General features: G+C 36.8%; 1 protein-coding gene across 2 annotated transcripts; it reads left to right on the forward strand.

Annotated features, from left to right (window-relative positions):
* Positions 1–19: 19 nt before the first annotated feature.
* Positions 20–22404, forward strand: ampd1 (adenosine monophosphate deaminase 1 (isoform M)). 2 transcript variants are annotated; one of them, XM_052093781.1, is made up of 15 exons: positions 20–159; positions 6387–6552; positions 8065–8170; positions 12043–12208; positions 12521–12740; positions 14672–14801; positions 15044–15238; positions 16253–16384; positions 16471–16634; positions 16754–16880; positions 17219–17382; positions 20210–20330; positions 21350–21523; positions 21721–21831; positions 21900–22404. In XM_052093781.1, the coding sequence occupies exons 1-15, from the start codon at positions 138–140 to the stop codon at positions 22053–22055; spliced, it is 2154 nt and encodes a 717-aa protein (XP_051949741.1). In that variant the 5' UTR covers positions 20–137; the 3' UTR covers positions 22056–22404. The 2 variants fall into 2 exon arrangements, with proteins under 2 accessions (XP_051949741.1, XP_051949742.1); XM_052093782.1 differs by lacking the exon at positions 20–159 and adding an exon at positions 4231–4374.
* The last annotated feature ends 754 nt before the right edge of the window (positions 22405–23158 follow it).

The following is a 23158-nucleotide window of genomic DNA, read 5'->3' on the forward strand; positions in this document are numbered from 1 at the left end:
TGGTTACAGTGGGTAAGCAGTGCTTTATACTGCACTGGCGTAGTGGCCAACTGCACACTTCCCCACAACCGAGGAACGGTGTCGGACCTGCCAGAATTCTCCAGGAAGAGTGATAGTGTCAGAGACAAGCAGCCAATATGCCTAAAGTCGCTTTGCCCGGTGAGTGCACAGTCGTCACCTGGATCCATTATACAAAGACAAGATTTGGTCCTTTTTTTTAACATTACTTATATGTTTTAGATTTTTAATGTTACATATCACAGGAAACCTAAAAGGTGCATATAATGACTGATGTAATGTGTGTACAAGGCTATTAGAAGAATGGTTTCATTTGTTTGGGTCTTATTAAAGGAATAGTTCACTTAAAAATAACAGTCCTCATAATTAACTCACCCTAATGCCATCCTAGTTGTGTATGATTTTCTTTCTTATGCTGAACATTTTTAGAAGAATATTTCAGCTCTGTAGGTCCATACAATGCAAGTGAATGTTGGCCAGAACTTTGAAGATCCAATAAGCACATAAAGGCAGCACAAAATTAATCCATACAAGTCCAGTTGTATGGACTTATGAAAGTGGACATTTATAGTAAAAAAAAAATATTCTGAAGATATTGATTTAGCCACTGGAGTCTTATGTTGCCTTCTTTTAATGCTTTTTGGACCTTCAAAGTTCTGCCCACCATTTGCTGATCACTTGCATTGTTTGGACCTGAAGAGCTGACATATTCTTCTAAAGAATCTTTGTGTTCGGCAAAATAAATAAAGTTATACACATCCGGGATGGCATGAGGGTGAGTAAATGATGAAGGGACTTTTATTTTTGGGTGAACTATCACTTTAAGGGGATTTGACATTTGTACATGTTTCATAAGTTATGGAAAATGATCTGTTGATTTTAAATACCACCATGGTCTCTGGCATCAGCTGTAATCTAGGAACGGGAGTGTCCGAATTGTTTATTTTCGAAATCAACTTTGCAAAGAAGCATATATTTACAAGAAATATTATTTAGCTAAATATAATTTTTTAGCTGAAGTCAGGTTATTTCAACAACCGTTATTGTTTCTTCTGAGCCCTGTTTCACACTGATGTTCTTTGCAGCTGTAGCACTGGGGAAGATTGATCGATATATAAATCTGAGTCTTATGAGTTATGACTTATTTGTTATAGAAGATGGAGGGTTGCTTTAAAATGCAAGATACACTCTTGCTAGTCAGCAGATTCTAGCAGCTCAAGTGTCTGGACATGTCATAACTAAAGTTTATTTTTACATCATAAATGTTTGTCCAAATTCAGCTTGTCCAGAACAGCTGAACTGTTTTCAAACCTGATGTATTTGAATTAAAACTAAATTAAAAAGCAATTCAATTTCAGCCTCCCATTTATCGACAGATGAAGAGCTTGCAGACATGGCATTTTCCACGTGCAGGCTAAGAATAATCTGAATTTTAATTGGCAGATTTTGACATATTTTATATCACCAGGTTTCCAGAATGATCATAAATAGAAACACTCAGGATGTGCAGGGAAGGGACAGCTGTTCACTGATGGAACCCCAGAAGATGATTCACTGAAAAGGAAAGACAGAAGGGGAATATACAGTATCAGGCTATGATAAACAACTAGCTAATTATTTTCTCATGGTGTGTTAAATCTAATACTCAGTGAGTTGAAATTCTAAAATGAATAGCTCTGACTTAAAACTCTGAGTTGCATTCAAATCATTGTTAAAGTCTGACGATAAAGAATACTTTTGACCGCACATTCTATTTTAAGAATAGTTATATTTAGAATAGTTGAGCCGTGGTCACACTAGGCTTTTATCATGAGAAATGATTTCGGATACTGCAACAAATTGTTATTTAATAAATAACAAATAATATTTACAATTTTAAAATATACCTGGGTCCTGGGTAGCTCAGCGAGTACTGACGCTGACAACCACCCCTGGAGTCGCGAGTTCGAATCCAGGGTGTGCTGAGAGACTACAGCCAGGTCTCCTAAGCAACCAAATTGCCTGGTTGGTAGGGAGGGTAGAGTCACATGGGGTGACCTTCTTGTGGTCACGATTAGTTTTCTTCTCGCTTTCAATGTGGTAAGTTGTGCGTGGTTCGCGGTGAGTAGCATGAGCCTCCACATGCGGAGTCTCCGCGGTGACATACCACATGATACTAAGCGGAGGCAACTGAGACTTGTCCTCTGCCACCCGGATTGAGTCGAGTAACCGCGGCACCACGAGGACCTAGTAAGTAGTGGGAATTGGGCATTCCAAATTGGGAGAAAAGGGGATTAAAAAAATAAATACCCTCTCCTCACTTTCCTGCAATAATAAATACATGCAGCTTTGAAATATGTATTCTTTTGAGCCAAGAGGTCAGTGTGTGACATTTCACAGGTCCGACATAAACACGCGGGAGGTTGGCATGTTGTTTCCGATAGTTCCGACACACAAGGATCAGTGACATTATGACGACTCATGGACTGCCATCATATCCTCACAGAAATGTCTGCAATGGTTCTAGCTCAATTGCTTTCCCCTGAGGCGCACACAGAAGTGTGTCAAATCTGGATGTGTGTCACATCAGCGGGGAACACCGTGGATGGAATCCTGTTGTGACCAGTGAGTAATCATGATTGCATAATCAGTGATGGCCGCTCTGTAGACGTTGCATTTTCGCATCTTGCATTACATTTTTTATACACTAATGGTTAAGGTTAGGTACAGATTTGGGCTGTGTAAAACAGGCATTCCTCATATGTGCCTGTACAGCAGAAAACAACTCACTTTACGGACATTACACCCAGAAAAAAGTGCTCCCATGTGACCATACACCCTAGAACATTTACCGCTTTGGCCACATGGGGCAGGGTTCTGAATTTCTGAAATGATATGCTGATTTTGGATAAAGAAATTCAACCTACTCATTCTGATCTCATTGTGAGATCAGTCTGGCAGGTCAGAGTTCCACCAGAGCAGAATATAAAATTTCTTCACATGAGCTTGTGTTTCCGGGCTCCTACTTTTGGATATGAATGGAGTGTGACCGTACAATAGGCTATTACTTGACGGAAGAAGTGTTTATTCTGATTATTATTATCAATAAATGTAACTACATTTTGAACATTGGTGACATTTATCATATTGCTGTTGCTGTTAATTTGTAAATGCATTTATTCAATTGTATCTAAGAATACCTGTTACCCATGGTAAAATCACTGCAATGCATGATGTAGAGTTGCTTATTGTATTAATAGCTTCCCTTTACCATCTTGATTTAACTGATGATTTGTACTCTTCGTGGCCTCCCTCACAAAAAATCTAGAGGACTGGCAAACTAGCTGCAAAATTTGACAATTACTTTTTTGTAATTATAATTTGATAGGAATGGCTATTTAAATTGAGAACCAAGGTTTTGTGGTCTGTGTGTGTTATTTTCATTTTGTAATAATAACTTTTTGTTTGTCCCCCTCTACATGAAACATGTCTGATGGGTACATTTTACTAACCCAACAGAGGATAAGCGTAAGTATTCAGAAGGAATTGTAGGCGGGTGATTGCTTGAGTTATGGGAAGGGTGGATGAGCATGAACTGGTAGATGTGGAAACCTCCAATATGCAATACCCAAAATATTGCCCTTTTGAAGGTGTGAATTTAAATAAAATTTGGGAGAGGAAGGGTCTGGGCTAAGGAATACTCCAGGGGGGCAATTCACTTTTTTTGTTTGTTTATTACAAATAAAAAACATATTATTGTTTAGTGTTCACTATCCATGATTTAAACCAAAAAGCACATTCCTGTCACTATTCTTATTGGAATTGTCATGAAAGTGAACATAAAACAAATAAATGTTTTTCTGTGGGAAGAACAGATTGTGATTGTGTTCTTTCAAAGATGTTGGATTCTTAGGATTGTGTAAAAGACACAATGAGCATTATTTGCTGAGTCGAATTTCTCTTTATGTTGTTCCATAAATTGACAACACACATTACATTTCATTATGGGCCTGCACAAATTATTTTCCACTATAACCAATTTCACTATAAAATACTTTCTACTGCACCCCTATTTAGGATGCTCAAAAATATCTTGTGTTAATTTATATTGTTCTTTTAATTTAACTGCTCCTTTGATAAACATTCTTAATACTGGATGTATGCAATACCCCATTTTGCATTGTCTCAGACAAGAGAGGAAAGTCCATGTTCATTTGATATTACAGAAATATTGCTGTTCAGGTGGCATGTGTGATACTCAAATGTGCACAACAGCTCTGAGTCGTTTACTAACTCAGTCTAAACTATAACTTCCTTTTCTTTTCAATGTTTTGGATCTTCCCTGCCCACTCTGGGGAAATGAATTATCAGAAGGGAGTAAGTATAAAAGAACTCGTCTGAGATGGACCTGTCAAAATTGTGAAAGAAAATGATGGACCTCGTGGCATCCATATAGCTTAGCCTACATATTTTATTAATTTGTTTGTTTTGAGAAAAAATCTACAATGGGGTTCAAAGGTCTAAGAATATAAAATCTGTGATTCAAATATAATATAAACCACAAATTAGACTGAAAACTTTAGGATTTAGATTTTTTTTTTTTAAGAAAGAAATGTTATGACGTATAATGAATAGGACATATTTAAAGGAATATTCCGGGTTAAATACAAGTTAAACTCAATCGACAGCATTTGTGGCAAAATACTGAATCCCACAAAAAATTATTTTGACTTTTGTCCCTCCTTTTCCTTAAAAAAAAGCTAAAATCTGTGTTACAGTGAGGCACTTACAATGGAAGTGAATGGGGGCCAATTTTTAAACGTTAAAATATTCATATTTCAAAAGTTTAACCACAAGACATAAACAATAAGTGTATTTACATGATTTTAGTGTGATAAAATCACGTACTAACCTTTTCTGTGTAAAGACTTGTGTACAGACAATTTTACAACTTCATTGCATAACACCAAAACCCTAAAAATTAGGATTTAATCAACTTTACAGCTCAAATAACAAAGAAGAATTCATTTGAGTGCTTTTATAAAATTATAAGCATCACATTTCTGTCTTTAAACCCTCCAAAATTTGGCCCTATTCACTCATTGTGTTGCACAGCACAGTTTTTACCTTTTTTTTTTTTTTCTTTTTTAAGAAAAGGCCGGACAGGTCAAAATACTTTTTTGTGGTAATCAAAATTATGGCACAAATGCTGTCAATTGAGATTAATTTATATTGAACCCTGAATATTCCTTAGAAATTCTGCACAATTTCTAGGTCACTAGTCTATTTAATCATTATTTATTTTTTTGGCTCAAGCTTGTGGAGTCCAATGCAATTTTCACCCAAGTTTTTAAGATGATTTCAATTGAAATGTTCATTTGTGATGTTAATTTCAATGGAAACCAGGAAATCTAATTCGCAATGGGTTCCCTCTGGATATTCCTATGGGTTTTTATAATGGGGTTTTTAAAGTCACAAGTAAAATAAGGTTTGTGGTAAACCTTACTTAATGATATGTCCCGAGGGAACCCTTGGCGAATTCTCTTCCAGGTTTCTAAATGGCAACCTGACCAGCTCAATTGTAAATATTTTCAAGGTGAATTCTCTTCCAGGTTTTTGGATAACAACCTAAATAGCTCTATTGTAATTATATTTTAAATTAAATTGGAAAAATTTAACAACAACAACAAAAAAACACTAGTGGTCTCAGACTTTTGGACCCCATTCATAAGCAAACAAATTATAAAATTGCCTTTTTGCGTCATTTGGGCTTACATTGGTGATTTCTGTTCATGTCTACTGCAATTCTTGACACCTTTTATTAAGCAAGCCTGTGATATCACATCTTTTCTTGTCTGTATTTATTTAGACATTAGCTTCTAGATGTTATGATTTGGATTATGCTGTTAGTAGGTAATGTGTGTCTTGGCTTAATGAGTTTGTCATAAATAGTTTTGTTCATCTCTGCATGGGATATTTTGTTAAATCAATGTTGGAGATCACAGCAATGGCTCATTCTGAATCGGTTGTCTACTTGTGCCAAATGCATGCTTTGAAAGTTCGAAATTTGTAATTAGTACTGTCTCAAAATATCTAAAGAACAGTTTTAGTTCGATACTGCTACAAGTTGGTGATTCACTTATTGTAAGTGCTTACCATTTAAAATGAATTTTATGTTTAGATGATTATCAGACCATACAGAAAATATGGTCTTGGTTGATGCTTCCAAAATCAACTATTGCACAAGAAAGCCCAAAATGGTTTTGGGCTTTCTTGTGCAATAGTGTTTATTTTCTGTTTTTTTTTTTTTGTTTTGCCTTGGTAGACAAACACTTTGAAAATGTACTTGTATTAAAATCAATGTGTGCATGCATTTTGTTGGTCAACAGAGACGGACGACAGTATGCGTGCGATCGCTGAACGGGTTTTTGCTTCGGAAACCAAAGATGAGGACGTCCGTGAGGAGATATCCATGTTTGATGTGACTGACGACTGTCCTATCCTCAACCAGGAGCTGGCACAGCACGTAGCAGATGATGATGATGTAGAGAAGCGGTCAGTGTACTAATTATTCAATGACATAATTTTTTGTTTATGTTTTGCTAGCCGATATGACAGTGGTCTTGGACTATAAAGTAGGCTACTGACACCTATCGGCATAGTCATAGATGAAGCTTCCAGAAAAAGATTTCGCAAAATGATGCAATAATTGCAAGATAAGAGGGAGGTTGTTGACATAAAGTGAATGATATTCGGCTGGTCATGTGATCTCAACTTTGTGGCCACCATAATAGAGATACTATTGCCATGATACAAAACCTTATATAGAATAAAACAGCATTTTCTAGGCCACTAATTCTTGAGTCTGAAAAAATCTCTTGGAAGTTAAACATTTCTGACAAAAGTACTATACATTTCTTTAGGTGTAAAATATTTTCCAGTGTGTGAAAAAAGGTACTTTTAAAGTATGATACCTTCAAATGAATTCGTGATGTTCATGTTCCTCTTGCACCCCAAATTGTCTTTTGGCGCCCCTAGAAGTGTTAACCAAACATAAACTATCTTTAGGAAATTTATTTATTTATTTATTTATTTTTTTTTTTTGTCAAAACAAGACTATAAAACATGTTTTATGATATGTAAATCTATAATACAGTGATAATTAATGACAGTACTTAAATTTTGTCGAGGTATCAATAGTGATCCCAACGGAAAATTGTATCGGTCTTCTGTTGCTTTGGTTACTTTAGACTTCTGTGCGCAAGCGTCATTTTGGCGGCAAGTGAAAATGCGCGGTCTAATGAATTGAGGTAACAAAAACGTTGTTTGAAAACGCTGTTTAAAATTCTTATTTCTTATAAAATTTTTGTTCTATAATAATACAGAATTAAATCTATTTGTTAAAATATAGTCTACATTTTTTTTTTGAAAAAATATGTTAACCCTTTGGAATTTGCTGTTTTTCTGCATTATGGTCATAACATGTGGTCTCATTTAATCAGTCACAAGTATAGACAATAAATGTTTTACTCATTAAAAAAGTTTAACTCTTAAAGACATGAATTATATGTAGGAAATCATGACCACTCACATTAAAACAAAGACTTAGTCTTCTTCTTTCTTTCTTCCTTCCTTTATTTATATAGCAGTTTAAAACAACACAAGGTTGACCAAAGTGCTTTACAACAGGGTAGCATTTCTAAAACGCACTACCACAACAAAGAAAAATAAATTAATACTGAGTCATATCAGTAACCTTGGTCCGCACATGGGGGATGCCATTTTGAATGACACGACCAGCCGAATACTACTCGCTTAATCTCAGTAAAAATTCTGTTATTTGAGAAAACATGGCTGACTGTGAATACTAAATTTCTACAGTGGCCTCTGAAACTGAAAACTATAGATTTTAAATTATGCTGCGTCCAAGGCACTAGATGTCAGTGTAAGTCCAAGAAGACCAAAGTTACTTTAAGCTAAAAACACCAACAATTATAATCTTTCAATTCTTTATTGAAAGGATGCATCGAATAACTTTAACCTCATCCCTAATCCATCCCCACATAGTAAGAAACATCTCATCCGCACTCTACCCCTGCTAGAAGACGAACCAACCTACTTGGAGGTGCCTCACTTCCAGAGGGTGTCCATCACTGGTGACTATGCTGCTGGGGTACGTTCCAATGTATACCTTCTATGTATGTCCTTAGTGACTGGGACATATTAAATAAGTACTGAGTTGTTCTTACATCTTGTTGACCTTTACCAAGACTATTGCAGCTAACTGACCAGCAGAAATAGACCAGCCAAGGGGATTTCTCCATCCTTGCAGGTGGAGCCCAGCCCTGGATTTAGTGTCTGAAATGTATATGTGACATTTAGGATGGAGGAGTGAATGTGTAGTCATCAGTTCTAGGCTAGGATTCTATTCATCTGTCCTGGCATGACAGCAGGGAGTTCACATTATTGGTTTTAAATATAGTGCCACCGAGTCGGTGTAATGCGTCTTATTACCTCTTTATTTGCATTTATATTTAGGACATTTAACAGATACGTTTGTCCAGAGAAACTTACTGAAAGTGCTTTAGTTTTAAGCGAGAGTGGTGTGATAACAAGATAGCATGCAAAATCAGGTGGATAATTTACTGCTGACCAGTGTTGCGTATCGTTACTTTTTACTCATTCGTATATTGAGTTGCTCCTTAAAAAGTAACTTAATTCATTAAAATGTTATTTTTATGGAAATGAAAGCGTTACATTACATTTGCATTACTTTTTTCTCACAGCCACTCTCTCTTCTTCTATGCTATGTATTCCATACATATAAGCCATGCATTGCATACAAGAGACATTACAGGTCATGCAACATACAAAACAAACAGATATTTAGAAAATAGGTCTTCACATCATATTTAAAATTAAGAATCAATAACTGGAATATGCATGATTTGTTTTTCCATCATCATGGCAGCCAATATGAATAATGAAGTCTTACCTAAAGCAGCAAAGTCCAACACTTGCATCATATACATCATATATTTCATACGCGGTGCCCATTGACAATGCCAGAGTCAACATAAGATGTTTTTCAAAAGTCAGGATAAAATTCAGCAGGGAATGCCATTCTAACATGTTCAAGAAATATGTCTGATGAATAAGTGAATATTTTTCACTTAAGAAATTTCAGTGCATGCTTGTTTTGAGTTGATCCACGGTGCGTACAGACGCCACAACTTCAAAGGCGCATGTTGATACAACTTCAGTGGAATAATTTTTAATGATACCAAAATATCATAATTTGTTTTTCATAAATCAAATAGTTTTTTTTATTATAAAACATTTTCTCTGCATACACTATCGATGTAGAACGTTGCCTGGAGTAACTGATCTCATCTCATTCTCCAAGTTACAGGGAGCTCTAACACGGAGCAGTTTGGCTGCATAAAGCTGCGTTCACACTGCCAGCTACTTTGTCGCTTCATGTCGCCAGTGGCTGGTGGTTAGGTCGCTAGTGGTGTGTATGCAGAGTCTAAACAGCACGGTTTCTTTTCAATTAATATTATTATTAAAATATTAGGATCACGTCAGCTCTACCTTATTCTGTCTTATTGGCTGTCGCTCCCAAAAGTCGCTCATCATTTGCATAAAGTTAAACATTTCTCAACTTTGTTGCGTCGCTGGACATGGCCACATCCGGTCGCCAACGGTTGTCGTCCCTCGTGTTGCCGGAAGTCGCCAGCTCTCATTGAAAATGAATGAGATGAGGCCGTTTTGTTGCTGTATGTCGCTGGCAGTGTGAACTTAAGCTTAAGTCAGTGAATTACGCGAGTATTTCCCCCGTGTGTCATGTTGTGGCCAGTGCAAGACTAGTCTTATAATCCCTCTGCCTAAACACGTTTACTGATTTTTTAATGCAGTTGTATTAATACATGAAACAATTGCGTTTCACTCAACCGAATGTTGACCTCAAATTAAGCTAAAACGCGAAATGTGCATGTGCGTTAGCGAGTTGATTGACAGGCGATGTCTGTATCTAAAAGGTGATTGTCTTTTTTACTTGCAAGGCAGGACTTCCTTTCTACATCCATTGACTGTTGGGTGCTAGAGCATCTTGTTTGGGCGTTCCGCTTTCTCCCATTCATTTAAATAGAAATGACTCGTCTCTGCTAAATCGTCTCTGTCCTCACACTCTATAGAAATATAGAGTCTCCTGCCTGAAGTTTGCACAATTTTGCTCCTGATTTCTCATAATACAGGGATGGTAGATGTGTACAAAAGCAATGTGTTACTTTACTCGTTACTCAAAAGTAATCTGATTACGTAACATGCGTTACTTTTATCACTTTACCCCCAACACAGTTGCTGACCACCAGATTATTCAATTCAGATAATTTGGTCAGTGAATCGTTTAATAAACGTATAGCTTATTAACTGGAAACATGTTGTTAGCCAAATTCGTAAAGTTATGTCATACAGCTTTGAAACTCTGACCAGATATTACTGATGAAAGTGATTTTTTTCTTCAGATAACTACTTAGCACAGGGATAGTTTCCTTATAAATTCATATACATTTTAACATTAAATCTTAGTATACAATTTAACCTTAAAATGTCCATGGACACACATCAACAACACAAACACACAGTAAACAAAAACATTCAGTACTGCCTTTCTACGCATTTCTTACTGTCTCATATTACCTGCAGAAAATAAGGCATACAGTTAATTCTTTTTGCAATCATACATAAACGCTATACAGGCAAATGTTGTGACGTTGCATAAGGCAAGGTGCTTCTCAATAAATGTATAACCGTACACTGCCTGGCCAAAATAAAACTCACCATTTTGATTTAAATAAGCAGATACTTAAGAGCCTATGATTGGATCATTATCGCAGTGATTAATATGTTTCGGCTGGCAGCAATTATTTTAACCCTAATTGATGCAGTGTGTAGCTTTTCATTTCTTAAACAACCATGTCGGAAGATGTACCCTGTGGTCGTGGAAAAGATGTTAATGTTTTCAGAAGTGGCAAATTATTGGCCTGCATCAAACAGATAAAACAACTAAGTAGATTGCTAAAGGAGACTCATTATTAAAACATGGAAGGATGGTGGTGAGCCGTCAGCATCGTGAAAGAAATGTGATCATAAAAAAATCTTGAATGATCGTGATCGGAGATCAATAAAACGCTTGGTGAAATCGCATCGTAAAAAATCGACAGTAGAACTCACGGCTATGTTTAATAGTGAAAGTAAGAGCATTTCCACATGAACAATGCAACTTGAACTTACAGGATATGGACTAAAAACCTGTGTGGCCACAAGAAATCCACTTGTTAGTGAGGCTAATCAGGGAAAAAGAATTCAATTTGCTTGGTAGCATAAAGATTGGATTGCGGAGCAATGGAAGATCACGTGGTCTGATGAGTCCAGATTTACCCTATCACAAAGCGATGGGCACGTCAGAGTAAGAAGGGAAGCCCATGAAGCAATGCACCCGTCATGAATAGTGCCCACTGTACAAGCCTCTGGAGGCAGTGTTATGATCTGGGGTTGCTTCCATTGGCCAGGTCTAGGATCAGCAACGTTATGTGGCAATAAAATTAAGTCTTAGGGTAAGGGTTAGATAAATGGTACTGAATAACCAGGTTATCCCATCAATTGATTTTTTGTTCCCTGACGGCATGGGCATACTCCTTGAGGAATCGTTTCCACACATGAATTGGCCACCACAGAGTACTGACCTTAACCCCCGTTAAAAGTCTTTGGGATGTGCTGGATTTTACAGAGACTTTACGGAGTGGTTCGACTCCCCCTTCATCAATTCAAGATCTCGGCCAAAAATGAATGCAACTCTGGATGGAAATAAATGTTGTGACGTTGCATAAGGTTGTCAAAACAATACCATAACAAATGCTTACCATAATCAAAGTTAAAGACAGTCCAACAAAATTTTAGGGTATGCAAAATTTCTTTGGACAGGCAGTGTATATAATTAAATAATAAACATTTAATCTAACCCTAAGACTAACTGTCCTGCAGGTGACTATTGATGACTTTGATCTGGCTTGTAAGGGTCTGTACCGTGCCCTGACCATCAGAGAGAAGTACATGAAACTGGCATTCCAAAGATTCCCCAACACACCCTCTCAGTTCTTACGAAAGATTGAAGGAGAGAAATGGAAACCTGAAGATCAGGTGTTTCCAGGTAATAACGGAATACTGGACAGAATACTTTCATAACATGCCCTATATTCACAACGGTTATTGGCATCACACCTATTAATCAAAGCACATCATGCCTTAATACAAAAGAAAATCTGACAATTACAGATTTGATCTAACATAGCTCTTTTATAACTTAACACAATTTCCTCAGTTGTTTTTGTGCATCCTAAAATGTACTTGTTACTATAAAATGTTTTGAAGGGTAACCAAAAAATTTAAGAAAAAGTATATTTATGAATTTGCTGAAATGCAACCACACAGTGTTAATGTAAAAGTCATTGTTGTGTTTCAGTCTTCACCTCTCCTCCTAAGGCTGGTGAGGACCCTTTCTGCACAAAGGATCTGCTTCCAAACATCGGCTACGTTGCTCGCATGAAGGATGGTGTTATCTACGTCTACAAAGACGCAGCATCTGCTGATAAAAACCAGCCTGTTAACCATTCCGGTCCTGACCTCGCCACCTTTATCGACGACATGAACTTCCTCATTGCTTTGATTGCTCAGGGCCCAGTGTGAGTCCAGTAAAGTCTAGTAGATGATTCCTTGTTATGATATGCTCCCATGTTGCATTCAGTGTTGAAATCAGTATATTGGAAGTTGGCTTACTTAGTTGGTTCTGCACAGCTGGGTAATTCATAAATTAATTAATCTTTTTAAATTACACACGTAACCTTTTTTTTCCCGATTAACATTTTTTTATTGATTCGTAGATATAACACAGAAAAACACAACATATATACATTGAATTAACATTTAACCCCCACTATTACCCATCCCCAATCACCAACCCCACCCTGACCACCCATGAACACACACACACACACACACACACACACACACACACAAAAAATACAATGAAAAATTATATACATATATATATATATATATATATAAAATCTTACACATCCAAAACTGTACTTCTCTCTCCACAGCCCCTCGCCGAGAGTCCCCCATTAAGTTAAATAACTGCCCCATTTCCTACACGTTACCTTTTAAGTTTGTTGGATAAGTTCTAAAAGGAATTTTCTAGGTTCATACAAATGGAGCTCAATCAACAGCATTTGAGGCGTAACGCTGATTACCACAAAAACTTATTTAGTCTCGTCCATACTCTTCTTCATAAAAAAAGTTACATTGAGGCACTTACAATGGAAGTTGGACAATTTTTGGAGGGTTTAAAGGCAGAAATGTGAAGCTTATATTTTTCTAAAAGCTCTTACACCAATTCTTCTGTTAAAACTCATGTATTATTTGAGCTGTAAAGTTGTTTAAATAGTCATTTTTACAGTTGTTTTAGGGTTTGTTGACATTAAATCATCACGGCAATGAAGCTTTACACAGAAAAGTAAGTGATTTTATCAGACTAAAATCATGTTGTTTGTCTTGTGGCTATACTTTTTAAATAGTGATTATTTTAACGTTTACAAATTGGCCCCATTCACTTCCATTGTAAGTGCCTCATTGTAATCCAGATTTTTGCTTCTTCCTTTTTTTTAAGATAAGTTAAAATAAACTTTTGTGGTAAACAGTATTTTGTCACATATGCTGTTGAATGAATCATTGATGTAAGTTGTATTGATGGATTGTGCTTAAAGAATAGTTCACCCAAAAATGAAAATGTTTTCACCCTCATGTTATTTCAAATCCGTATGACTTATGTGCATGTTGAGCACGTAATAAGATGTTTATCACAGGCCGTCTTTTCAATGCGATGATAGTGGATAGCACCTTTTAAGCTTAAAAAAGTACCCAAAAGTAATTCGAAATTTAAGTACATTTGTTTTTGTGGAAATTTTGACATCCATTGTGCATTATGCTATGAGAGAGGCTCATTCACATTGGCTTGTGTGTTCACGCAAGTACTTGTGTTGTTAAAGGGGTCATGACATTTTATGTTTCTTGAGGTTTACTTATAATATTAGTAGTGTGTAAAGGGATTTAGATGAGCAAGGAACCGGCCTGACAATATAAATAATAGTTTTAATATAAAACGACACAAACACACATGACGGTCAGCTGCCCGTAAACGATCGCTCTCTCTGTCGCGCCACCATCCGCAGTCGGCCTTTATCCCTCTCGGAGGCTTAATTAGCCTGATAAGGGACCGGGTGTGCAGAATCATCACCCGGCCCTGCCCTCCGTCCTGTCACATAGTGTTTTCACAAAAAATTGTCATATATTTGTAAAACATAATAGTTTTCCATCCTCATTCTGCCCCTCGGTTTTGAAACACTCGGTTTTGGTGCTGCTTCTCCTTGAAGACTGATTGGCTTGTTATGTTCACGTTTTCTTGTCATTTCAGGTTATTTCTTACCAAAACAAGAGTAAATTATGACTTTTCATTTTCCTTTACATATACACCCATGTGTATTGCATATGAGAATGTTTTGTGCTACTCAAGTTTATTTTTTATGTTATTAATTCCTTGTATTTTGCCCCTCAGAAAGACATACACTCATCGTCGTCTGAAATTTCTTATGTCAAAGTTCAATGTGCACGAAATGTTGAACGAGATGGCGGAAATGAAAGAGCTGAAGCAAAATCCCCACAGAGACTTTTACAACTGTAGGAAGGTACGACTCACAAAATCTACCTGTCATTGACAATAAAACAATTTACAATAAACGACTTGCAACAACACATTTAGATAATATTACTCAGATCAATTATATGAGTCATGATCTGGTGAGTCATCTGAGAAGATATTTTAATTTCATCATGCATGGTAAATACTATTTCCAATGGGTATCCTTTGTCCATGTGTTACAGCAAATTTAGAGTTTTGACATGTCATGCTTTGTTGTCTCTGGCATAGGTTGATACTCACATCCACGCTGCTGCCTGCATGAACCAGAAGCATCTTCTCCGCTTCATCAAGAGGTCCTACCACGTGGACGGAGATCGGATTGTTCATGTTTTGAAGGGCAAGGAAGTAACCATGAAGGAGCTATTTGCTTCTCTCAATCTGCACCCATATGACCTGACTGTAGACTCCCTGGATGTCCATGCTGTAGGTGTCACATAGTCCTTCAGTACTACAGATAATATGTGTGTGTGTGTGTGTGTGTGTGTGTATATGTGTGTGTGTGTGTGTGTGTGTGTGAAATTATTCTTTAGAGCACTTGTAAATTGGTGCTTGAGGTAGTAATGGCAGATCAGCAAGCTTATTATGCAGTGGTCATGTAACCTATTGTTGGGGCACCTGATATTGTCTCTATCTTTTTAGGCATCATATTTAGCACTCATCATTTTTTGCAATAAATATTATTTGTGATGACTGTAAAGATATTTATTGCGTCAAGCTTGACATTTGGCCTTTTGATATGTTTTCTTGATATGATGTGAATGATGTGTTAATGTAATTTTCTGATTTCAAGTTGTAAAAATCGTTCACATACTTGTAGAACCTGTTATTTTCAGTCAGAATGTTGGAATTTTATAAAATCTCTAGCTTTTCAGACTGATGTCATTTGAGTGCAACCAAAATGATAACAACTTCAACAGTTACAGTTCACCCAAAAATGAAAATGCTGTTGTTATTTACTGACATTTATGTTGTTACAAATCTGTATGCCATTTTTTTGTGGAACACAAAAGGAAATACACAATGTTAGCCATCTTTTTCTCCATACAATAAAAGTGAATAAGCTTATATTTTGTCTAGATCTTTAATAAAAATAAAGCCAGTTTTGGAGCAAAATGATGGTGAGTAAATTATGACTTTTTGGGTGAACTATCACGTTTAAGGTAGTTATGTAGCTAACTCAACAAAACTTAATTTGATATGTCATTTTATTTAACCAGGTGTGCACTTTCCAATTTCTTCAATATTTTGCAAAGGACTGTCAAGGCGAATTGTGGTGATTTTTGTCATCAACAACATGGATCCATTTTTGTGTAATGAGTTTGCTAAATATGAGCTCATAGTAGAATCTCTGGATTGTCATCTCGTATTTACAGTTATTCAGACACAGTGTTAACACAGTATAAAACAGTCATCTCTTCTTTATTCTCCATTATGCAGGGAAGACAAACCTTCCAGCGTTTTGATAAATTCAATGCCAAGTACAACCCTGTTGGTGCCAGTGAGCTGCGTGATCTTTATATGAAGACTGAAAACCACATATCTGGAGAGTATTTTGCCACCATCATTAAGGTAAAGGTTGCATTAACCATGCTATTATTTAATGTCCCATTTGCACTAATGGTAAACCAAACAAACCAGCCAAAATCTCTGGACAGGAAGTGGCAAGTGACCTGGAGGATGCCAGATACCAGTATGCAGAACCTCGTCTGTCCATCTATGGCTGTAATCCTAACGAGTGGACTAAACTTTCAAGCTGGTTTAACAAGCATAGAGTCTTTTCTCCCAACCTCAAGTGGATGATTCAAGTGCCCAGAATCTAGTATGTAAACCTGTTTCACTTCTCAGATACAGTAATTCACACCCTATTAACGGCTCTATGACCAGTGTCTCAGTCTTTGTTGAACATTGTTAACAGAATATCTCTTATTTTCCATTTAGTGACATTTTCAGAGCCAGAAACTTTGTGCCACACTTCGGAAAGATGCTGGAGAACATCTTCCTCCCGGTTTTCCAGGCCACTATTGACCCACAGTCCAACCCAGAACTTAGTGTCTTCTTGAAGCATGTGAGAGAATCTAACAAATGAAATAGCATAATATGCAGTTTTTAAGACCTAATATTAATTGAGAATACATAAATATTTGTACTTTTAAAAATTCACTTGTCACACAAAGAGAATTTAAGCGAACTGCAAATTAAAAAAAGTGAAACATTTAAAAGAAATGGTTATCAGTCACAGCGCCTAAAATCCACTCTTTGTTCTTTTGTTTTATATTCAAATACATTTTACAAAAAATCTTGATATTGAAAATAAAGTTATTTGTCAACCACCCACTTAGATTTGATACTAAATACCTCATGGGTCTGTTAACCCATCAATCCCTGTGTTTTGTCTATCTGTAGGTGACTGGATTTGACAGTGTGGATGATGAGTCTAAACACAGTGGTCACATGTTCTGCACAAAGAGTCCTAAGCCCGAGGAGTGGGACGTTTTAAAGAGCCCATCATATTCTTACTGGATTTACTACATGTATGCTAACATTGCCCAACTCAACCAGCTTCGCAAGTGAGTACCTTAATAGCGTCAAAAGAAAAAGATTGCATTTTTTTAAAACCCCTAACCCCTAACAAAGACCCCATATTCACCTGGTATTACAATGCGTCTCGGGAGATCTGATCGTTAGACACATTGCTATTTACACCTGGTCGCTTAAATGCATTTCTTGTGACCATTTGTATTCGGATTTTGAGGGGAAGATCTCCGTTTCATGAAAACAGAAATCAATCACTATGTCAGTGTGTTACTTCATGGTATTAAAGCACAACAGTGTCAGTAAAGACAAAAAAAATGCAAATAAAATAACAAAAAAACATCATGCTTTAAAATTGATTTAAGCACAAAGGCAACGTGAAGCAGAGTTATCCATTATTTTAGTGAATTACCTGTATTAAAAGAACTTCAAATATTCCTGCTTCTCCTCTGTGTTGATATCAGACACACTAAAAAAGATCCGTGAATCTCTTGTGATTGTGTATCTTTTTTTTAATTTTCCGATCTACGTAAACGGCAAAGTTTAAACTTGTTTTAGTGCAGCGGTTGATTGACAGGTGAGGAGTGGTGCTTCACTGCTGCTGGGACACATACACATACTTTGTGTATTCACAATATAGTTAAAGATTGAAGGAATCTGCTCAAATCTCAGTGAGTAAAGGGCAAGGCGATAACCACATCTGAATGCGCATGATCTCTGATCCCTCAGACGTCACTGTCTTAAAAACATCATTCATCTGTAATGGATATCATGAGCTTGGGATTACTGTAGTAAACCTTTGTTAGTCAACACCATTCACTGCTGCATCCACAGATGCAAGTTAAGACTTTACTATGCAAAGCAGAAGCCATACATCAACACTGTCCAAAAGCGCTGCCAACTTCTCTGGGCTTAATCTCATTTTAGGTGGAAATTAGAACAGTGTTTTTTGGTCCACATTTCAAATAGTTTTTGAGAAACACAGCCATAGTGTTCTCTGGGCCAAAGAGGAAAAGGACCATTCAAGCTTTTATCAGCATCAGGTCCAAAAAGCCAGTGTCTGTATGGGCCAGGGGTGTGTCAGTGCTCATGGCATGGGTAACTCGCCATGTTTCCAAATGTAAATATCCTGGCATTATCAGAAGGACAACTTCATACCACATACTGGCCGAATAAGCAGAGTGTGGGTGCTAGATTGGCCTGCCTGCTGTCCTAACCATCTCCAAATAAGAATGTGTGGTGCATTATGAAGCGCACAATATGGCAACATGCAGCTGAAGACCTGCATAATGGATGAATGGGGGGGAAATTCCACTTTGTCAACTTAACAAACTTGTCTTCTGTGCCTAAATGCTTAAGAAGTGCTATTAGAAGAAATAGTGATGTTTCACAGTGGTAAACACTTGACTGTCCCAACTTTTTTGGAGTGTTTTGCAATCATCTGATTTGTACATAAATTACTGTATATAAAATAAAAACAAACAATGAAATTCACAGGTTAAAACATCATATAATGTGTAGTTGTAGTGCTTTCAATATAGCAAAGTGTGAATATAATTTAAAAATCACTCCTTTTTGTTTTTATTGTCATTTTGCATAATGTCTCAAGATTTGGAATTGAGGTTGTATGATATTTGCCTTATTGGTTGAAAAAAATCCTATGGATTTACCTGAATGAGGGACCTGAGTTATAGGGACTTGTGGGTGTCCTCTTTTGACTTGGGCCAATAAATAACCACTAGGCTTGGGATTGATGCCTGATATTCAGAGCATTTTCCCAATGATTATCGATATATTAGCATTCAGATATAAAAAGGGCTGCTTGTTGCACAAGAGTCTTTGTCCTTTAAACAACTTTCTCAACACAACTTTTTGTGAGCGGCAGGGTAAATTAAAGGTTGCACACCGGACATGTCTGGCAGATGACATGGCGTATTATAAAATTAGAAACAATTATTTTCTATGAAGGTACATACACATACGACACACCTACGACTCCTAGCAACAACTCTGGAGGCTACTCAATTTTACAGTGCCACAGAGCGCAACTTGCATAGTTTTAGATTAAAAGCCATTACTGGATGATTTATTGTCAATATGCATCTTTCATAAAGTCTACACAATGTATTTTCAGTTACAAGTATGTCTTTTTGTGATTTGACAACTTGAATGAAACCTTTACAGGCTACATAAAGAGAAATTGCATAATAAACATTGCCATGTCAAATCGTTCAATTTGCGCAGTTACACCAGATTCATTTTCTAACCTGCAAACTCAATAATGTTACAGTCTTCAGTCTTGAAGTACAAAAACCTTCGTAAACTTTGTGTGTATGGTGACAAGATTTACAACTTTGGAGTGCCACTGGTCCTGCACCACATCGACGTGTCCTTCAGTATTAAGTACAGTAAATGTTATACCACCATCTTGTGGTCTCCAAACGCTATTGCGCCAGACTAAACAGAAGGCAAACAGACAGTGAAAGCAGGGAAAGCACACAAAGTCGGCTTCTAATGTAAATGCCAGGTAATGTTAATATATTGATGCCTTAAAAACATATTGAAAAAATGACATGGTGATCAATAATCGATATATCAATATTTTATGACATGCCTAGCAACCACCTAGCAACCATATAGCAATACCCTGACAAACAACCAGAACAAACTAGCATTGTGGTAATGAGCACCACTTATATTCTCTTCATATATAGTTCATTAAATAAAATCCTGTGTTTGTGCATAATGCATTGATTTTTTTAACCATTAAAACAAATTCATGAGATGTTGTTATATTAGAAAAGTTGCACTTAGATGCATATTTTTGAGTAAGTTTACTATATGTGTTCTGATATGATCCAGGGAAAGAGGCATGAACACATTCCAGTTCAGACCTCACTGTGGAGAGGCTGGAGCTGTTACTCACCTGCTGGCCTGCTTCATGACTGCTGACAACATCTCTCATGGCCTCAACCTCAAGAAGGTTAATACACCACTTACCCTGACATACAGGGGGCACCCTTTACCTTGCCACCTCATCAACCCCCTCTCTATCTCTCCTCAAAATATACAGTTGAAACATTAAACACAACAGACATAACCTGAAATAAAAACTAACAAATGGCAAACAAATAAACAAAAACAAATTAGAACAAAAACAACACAATGTTCTGCAATGTTTTGCCACAGAGATGCCAATAAGATACAGATGTGCAGTTTTTAGATGTTATTCCAGTCTTATGTTTTGGACTTCCCCTGGTTTAGTAATTTAAGACCAGATCCTATGCAGTTATTGTGAAGCGATCCAGCACATTGTGCGTGTTAATGGTAGCACATGACATGCCTGCCTAGAGCCCTCTCTTTGGCAACTAGGCAGTATGTGACACACAACAAATCGACTTACAGTAGGTGTAATCTTTTCTTGTTGTGACTTAAAGGAATAGTTCATCCAAAAAATATAATTGACTCAACCCTCATGTAGTTCCAAACCCTTATGACTTTCTTTTCTTTTTTCAAAAACAAAATGTGATGTTTCCCATACAACAAAAAATGATGGTGATTTATACTACCAAGCTATAAAAAGGACTTCTGAAACAATACAGTAGTGCTCTTTTGTAGCTTCCACTTTTATTGCATGGAAAAGATCATCTTAGAGAAGAAAGGTGGGCTTGAAAAAATGACAAAAATTTCATTTTGGGGTTAATTACTCCTATAACCATTTTAAAGATGGCCTTATCAGGTGTTGTTCTACATAAACATTTTTTATTGTTAAAAAAAAAAAAAAAAAAGAAAGAAAAAAAAACAAAGCAGTGTGATGAGTAGGTTTCAGTGCATCACTACACAAATTGTTTTTCAGAGGGCAAGAAATCTAAGTGTAACAAAAGTACAAAGGTTATACCTATAAAAAAGTACAGTATATTCATGTTGAAAATAGCAGGGCGCTTTAATAAGTCCTTACTGATGGTGTATTGATTTATGTACTTGTTTTTTCATGTTTCACAGAGCCCTGTCCTGCAGTACCTGTATTATCTGGCCCAGATCCCCATTGCCATGTCCCCTCTTAGTAACAACAGCCTGTTCCTGGAGTATAACAAGAACCCACTGCTGGAGTTCCACAAGAAGGGCCTGATGGTGTCCCTGTCCACTGATGACCCCATGCAGTTCCACTACACCAAGGTGAGACCTTGCCCCTTTCTGTATGTTCACATTTATTGTCAATCTTAAATGAATAAAAAGGCATTATAGAATCATATTTGCCACACAATTAAAAAAAATGTGCAGTAGATTGACTGCTTTTAGACAGAGATTGTCCTTCTTCCTCTTTTTCCTTTGATTTAATTTAATTGTGTTTAACTGACGTATTTCATCAATAGGAGCCACTTATGGAGGAGTATGCCATTGCAGCTCAGGTGTTCAAACTCAGCACCTGTGACATGTGTGAGATTGCCAGAAACAGTGTCTTGCAAAGTGGCCTGTCTAATGAGGTGAGCTTTCTCTTTGAATCTGGATAATCAAACTGCAACATAATAATCTTTCTTTCTCACACAAACAGGAGAAGACTCACTTCCTCGGCAGCAACTACTTGAAGGACGGTCCACAGGGCAACGACATACGCAAAACCAACGTGGCTCAGATTCGCATGGCCTACCGCTACGAGACCCAGTGCTATGAGCTGAACCTTATTAGAGAGGGTTTGATGGCTGAATAAACAAATAAACAAACATGCAAGTGGATTTGCCAAACAGCTCTCCTTAAATTATTTGACTTTAAAAAAAGTAATCATGCCTATGGGCTAATTAATCACAACATTACAGTATTTTAAAGAGAGATGACACTCCATATTCTGAGTCTTCTTGTAAACAGGTTTTGTTGATTGCCTGTCCAACTCGTTGTTGTGTCTGACCTCCAAAACAGTCTTAATGCCATAAAAGTTTACATCCCTTTTGTGTCTTAATGTATTATGCTTTAATTTCTAGTGGTGATGCTTTTGTTTTCTGGTAAGCCTATTACAAGAAGGAAAGAGTTGTCTCATGATGAAAATAAACATGATGAATGTTAAAAAAACAAACAAAACATAGATTGTTCCATTTTGCTTTCTTAAAGGAACAGTTTACTCTATCCATCCATCCATCCATCATCTATCTCTCTCTCCATCCATCCATCCATCTATCTATCTTCTATTCATCTACACATTCACACTCTATCTATCTATCCATTCATCATCCATCCTCTCTTTCTCTCCATCCACCCATTCATTCTCTATCTGTCCATCCATTCATCATCTGTCCATCCATCCATCATCTCTTTCTCTCCATCCATCCATCTTCAATTCATCCATCTACCCATTCATACTCTATCTATCCATTCATCATCTGTCCATCCATCCACCTATCTTCTATTCATCCACCCATTCATTCTATCTATCTATCTGTCCATACATTCATCATCTGTCCATCCATCCACCTATCTTCTATTCATCCATCCACCCATTCATTCTATCTATCTATCTGTCTGTCTGTCTATACATTCATCATCTGTCTCTCCATCCATCCATCTATCTTCTATTTATCCATCCATCCACCCATTCATACTATCTGTCTATCTATCTATCCATTCATCATCTGTCTCTCCATCCACCTACTTCTATTCGTCCATCCATCCACCCATTCATTAATTCTATCTATCTGTCCATACATCCATCCACCCATTTATACTATCTATATGTCTGTCTGTCTGTCTATCACTGTCAGCATACAGCAGGCCTATTTGACTGTCACTAATTTATTAATACAAGATAATTTAAATAATTAA

This window comes from Xyrauchen texanus, chromosome 27 (assembly GCF_025860055.1).
Source record: "Xyrauchen texanus isolate HMW12.3.18 chromosome 27, RBS_HiC_50CHRs, whole genome shotgun sequence".
Classification (NCBI taxonomy): Eukaryota; Metazoa; Chordata; class Actinopteri; order Cypriniformes; family Catostomidae; genus Xyrauchen; species Xyrauchen texanus.

What these genes read in the sequence shown, in the direction of transcription:
- ampd1 (XM_052093781.1), top strand. Translation starts at nt 138, where the DNA reads ATGCCTAAAGTCGCTTTGCCCG. An exon ending in TGAAGATCAGGTGTTTCCAG is followed by an intron (nt 12,209 to 12,520) that starts GTAATAACGGAA and finishes GTTGTGTTTCAG; the next exon opens with TCTTCACCTCTCCTCCTAAG. An exon ending in ATGGCCTCAACCTCAAGAAG is followed by an intron (nt 20,331 to 21,349) that starts GTTAATACACCA and finishes CATGTTTCACAG; the next exon opens with AGCCCTGTCCTGCAGTACCT.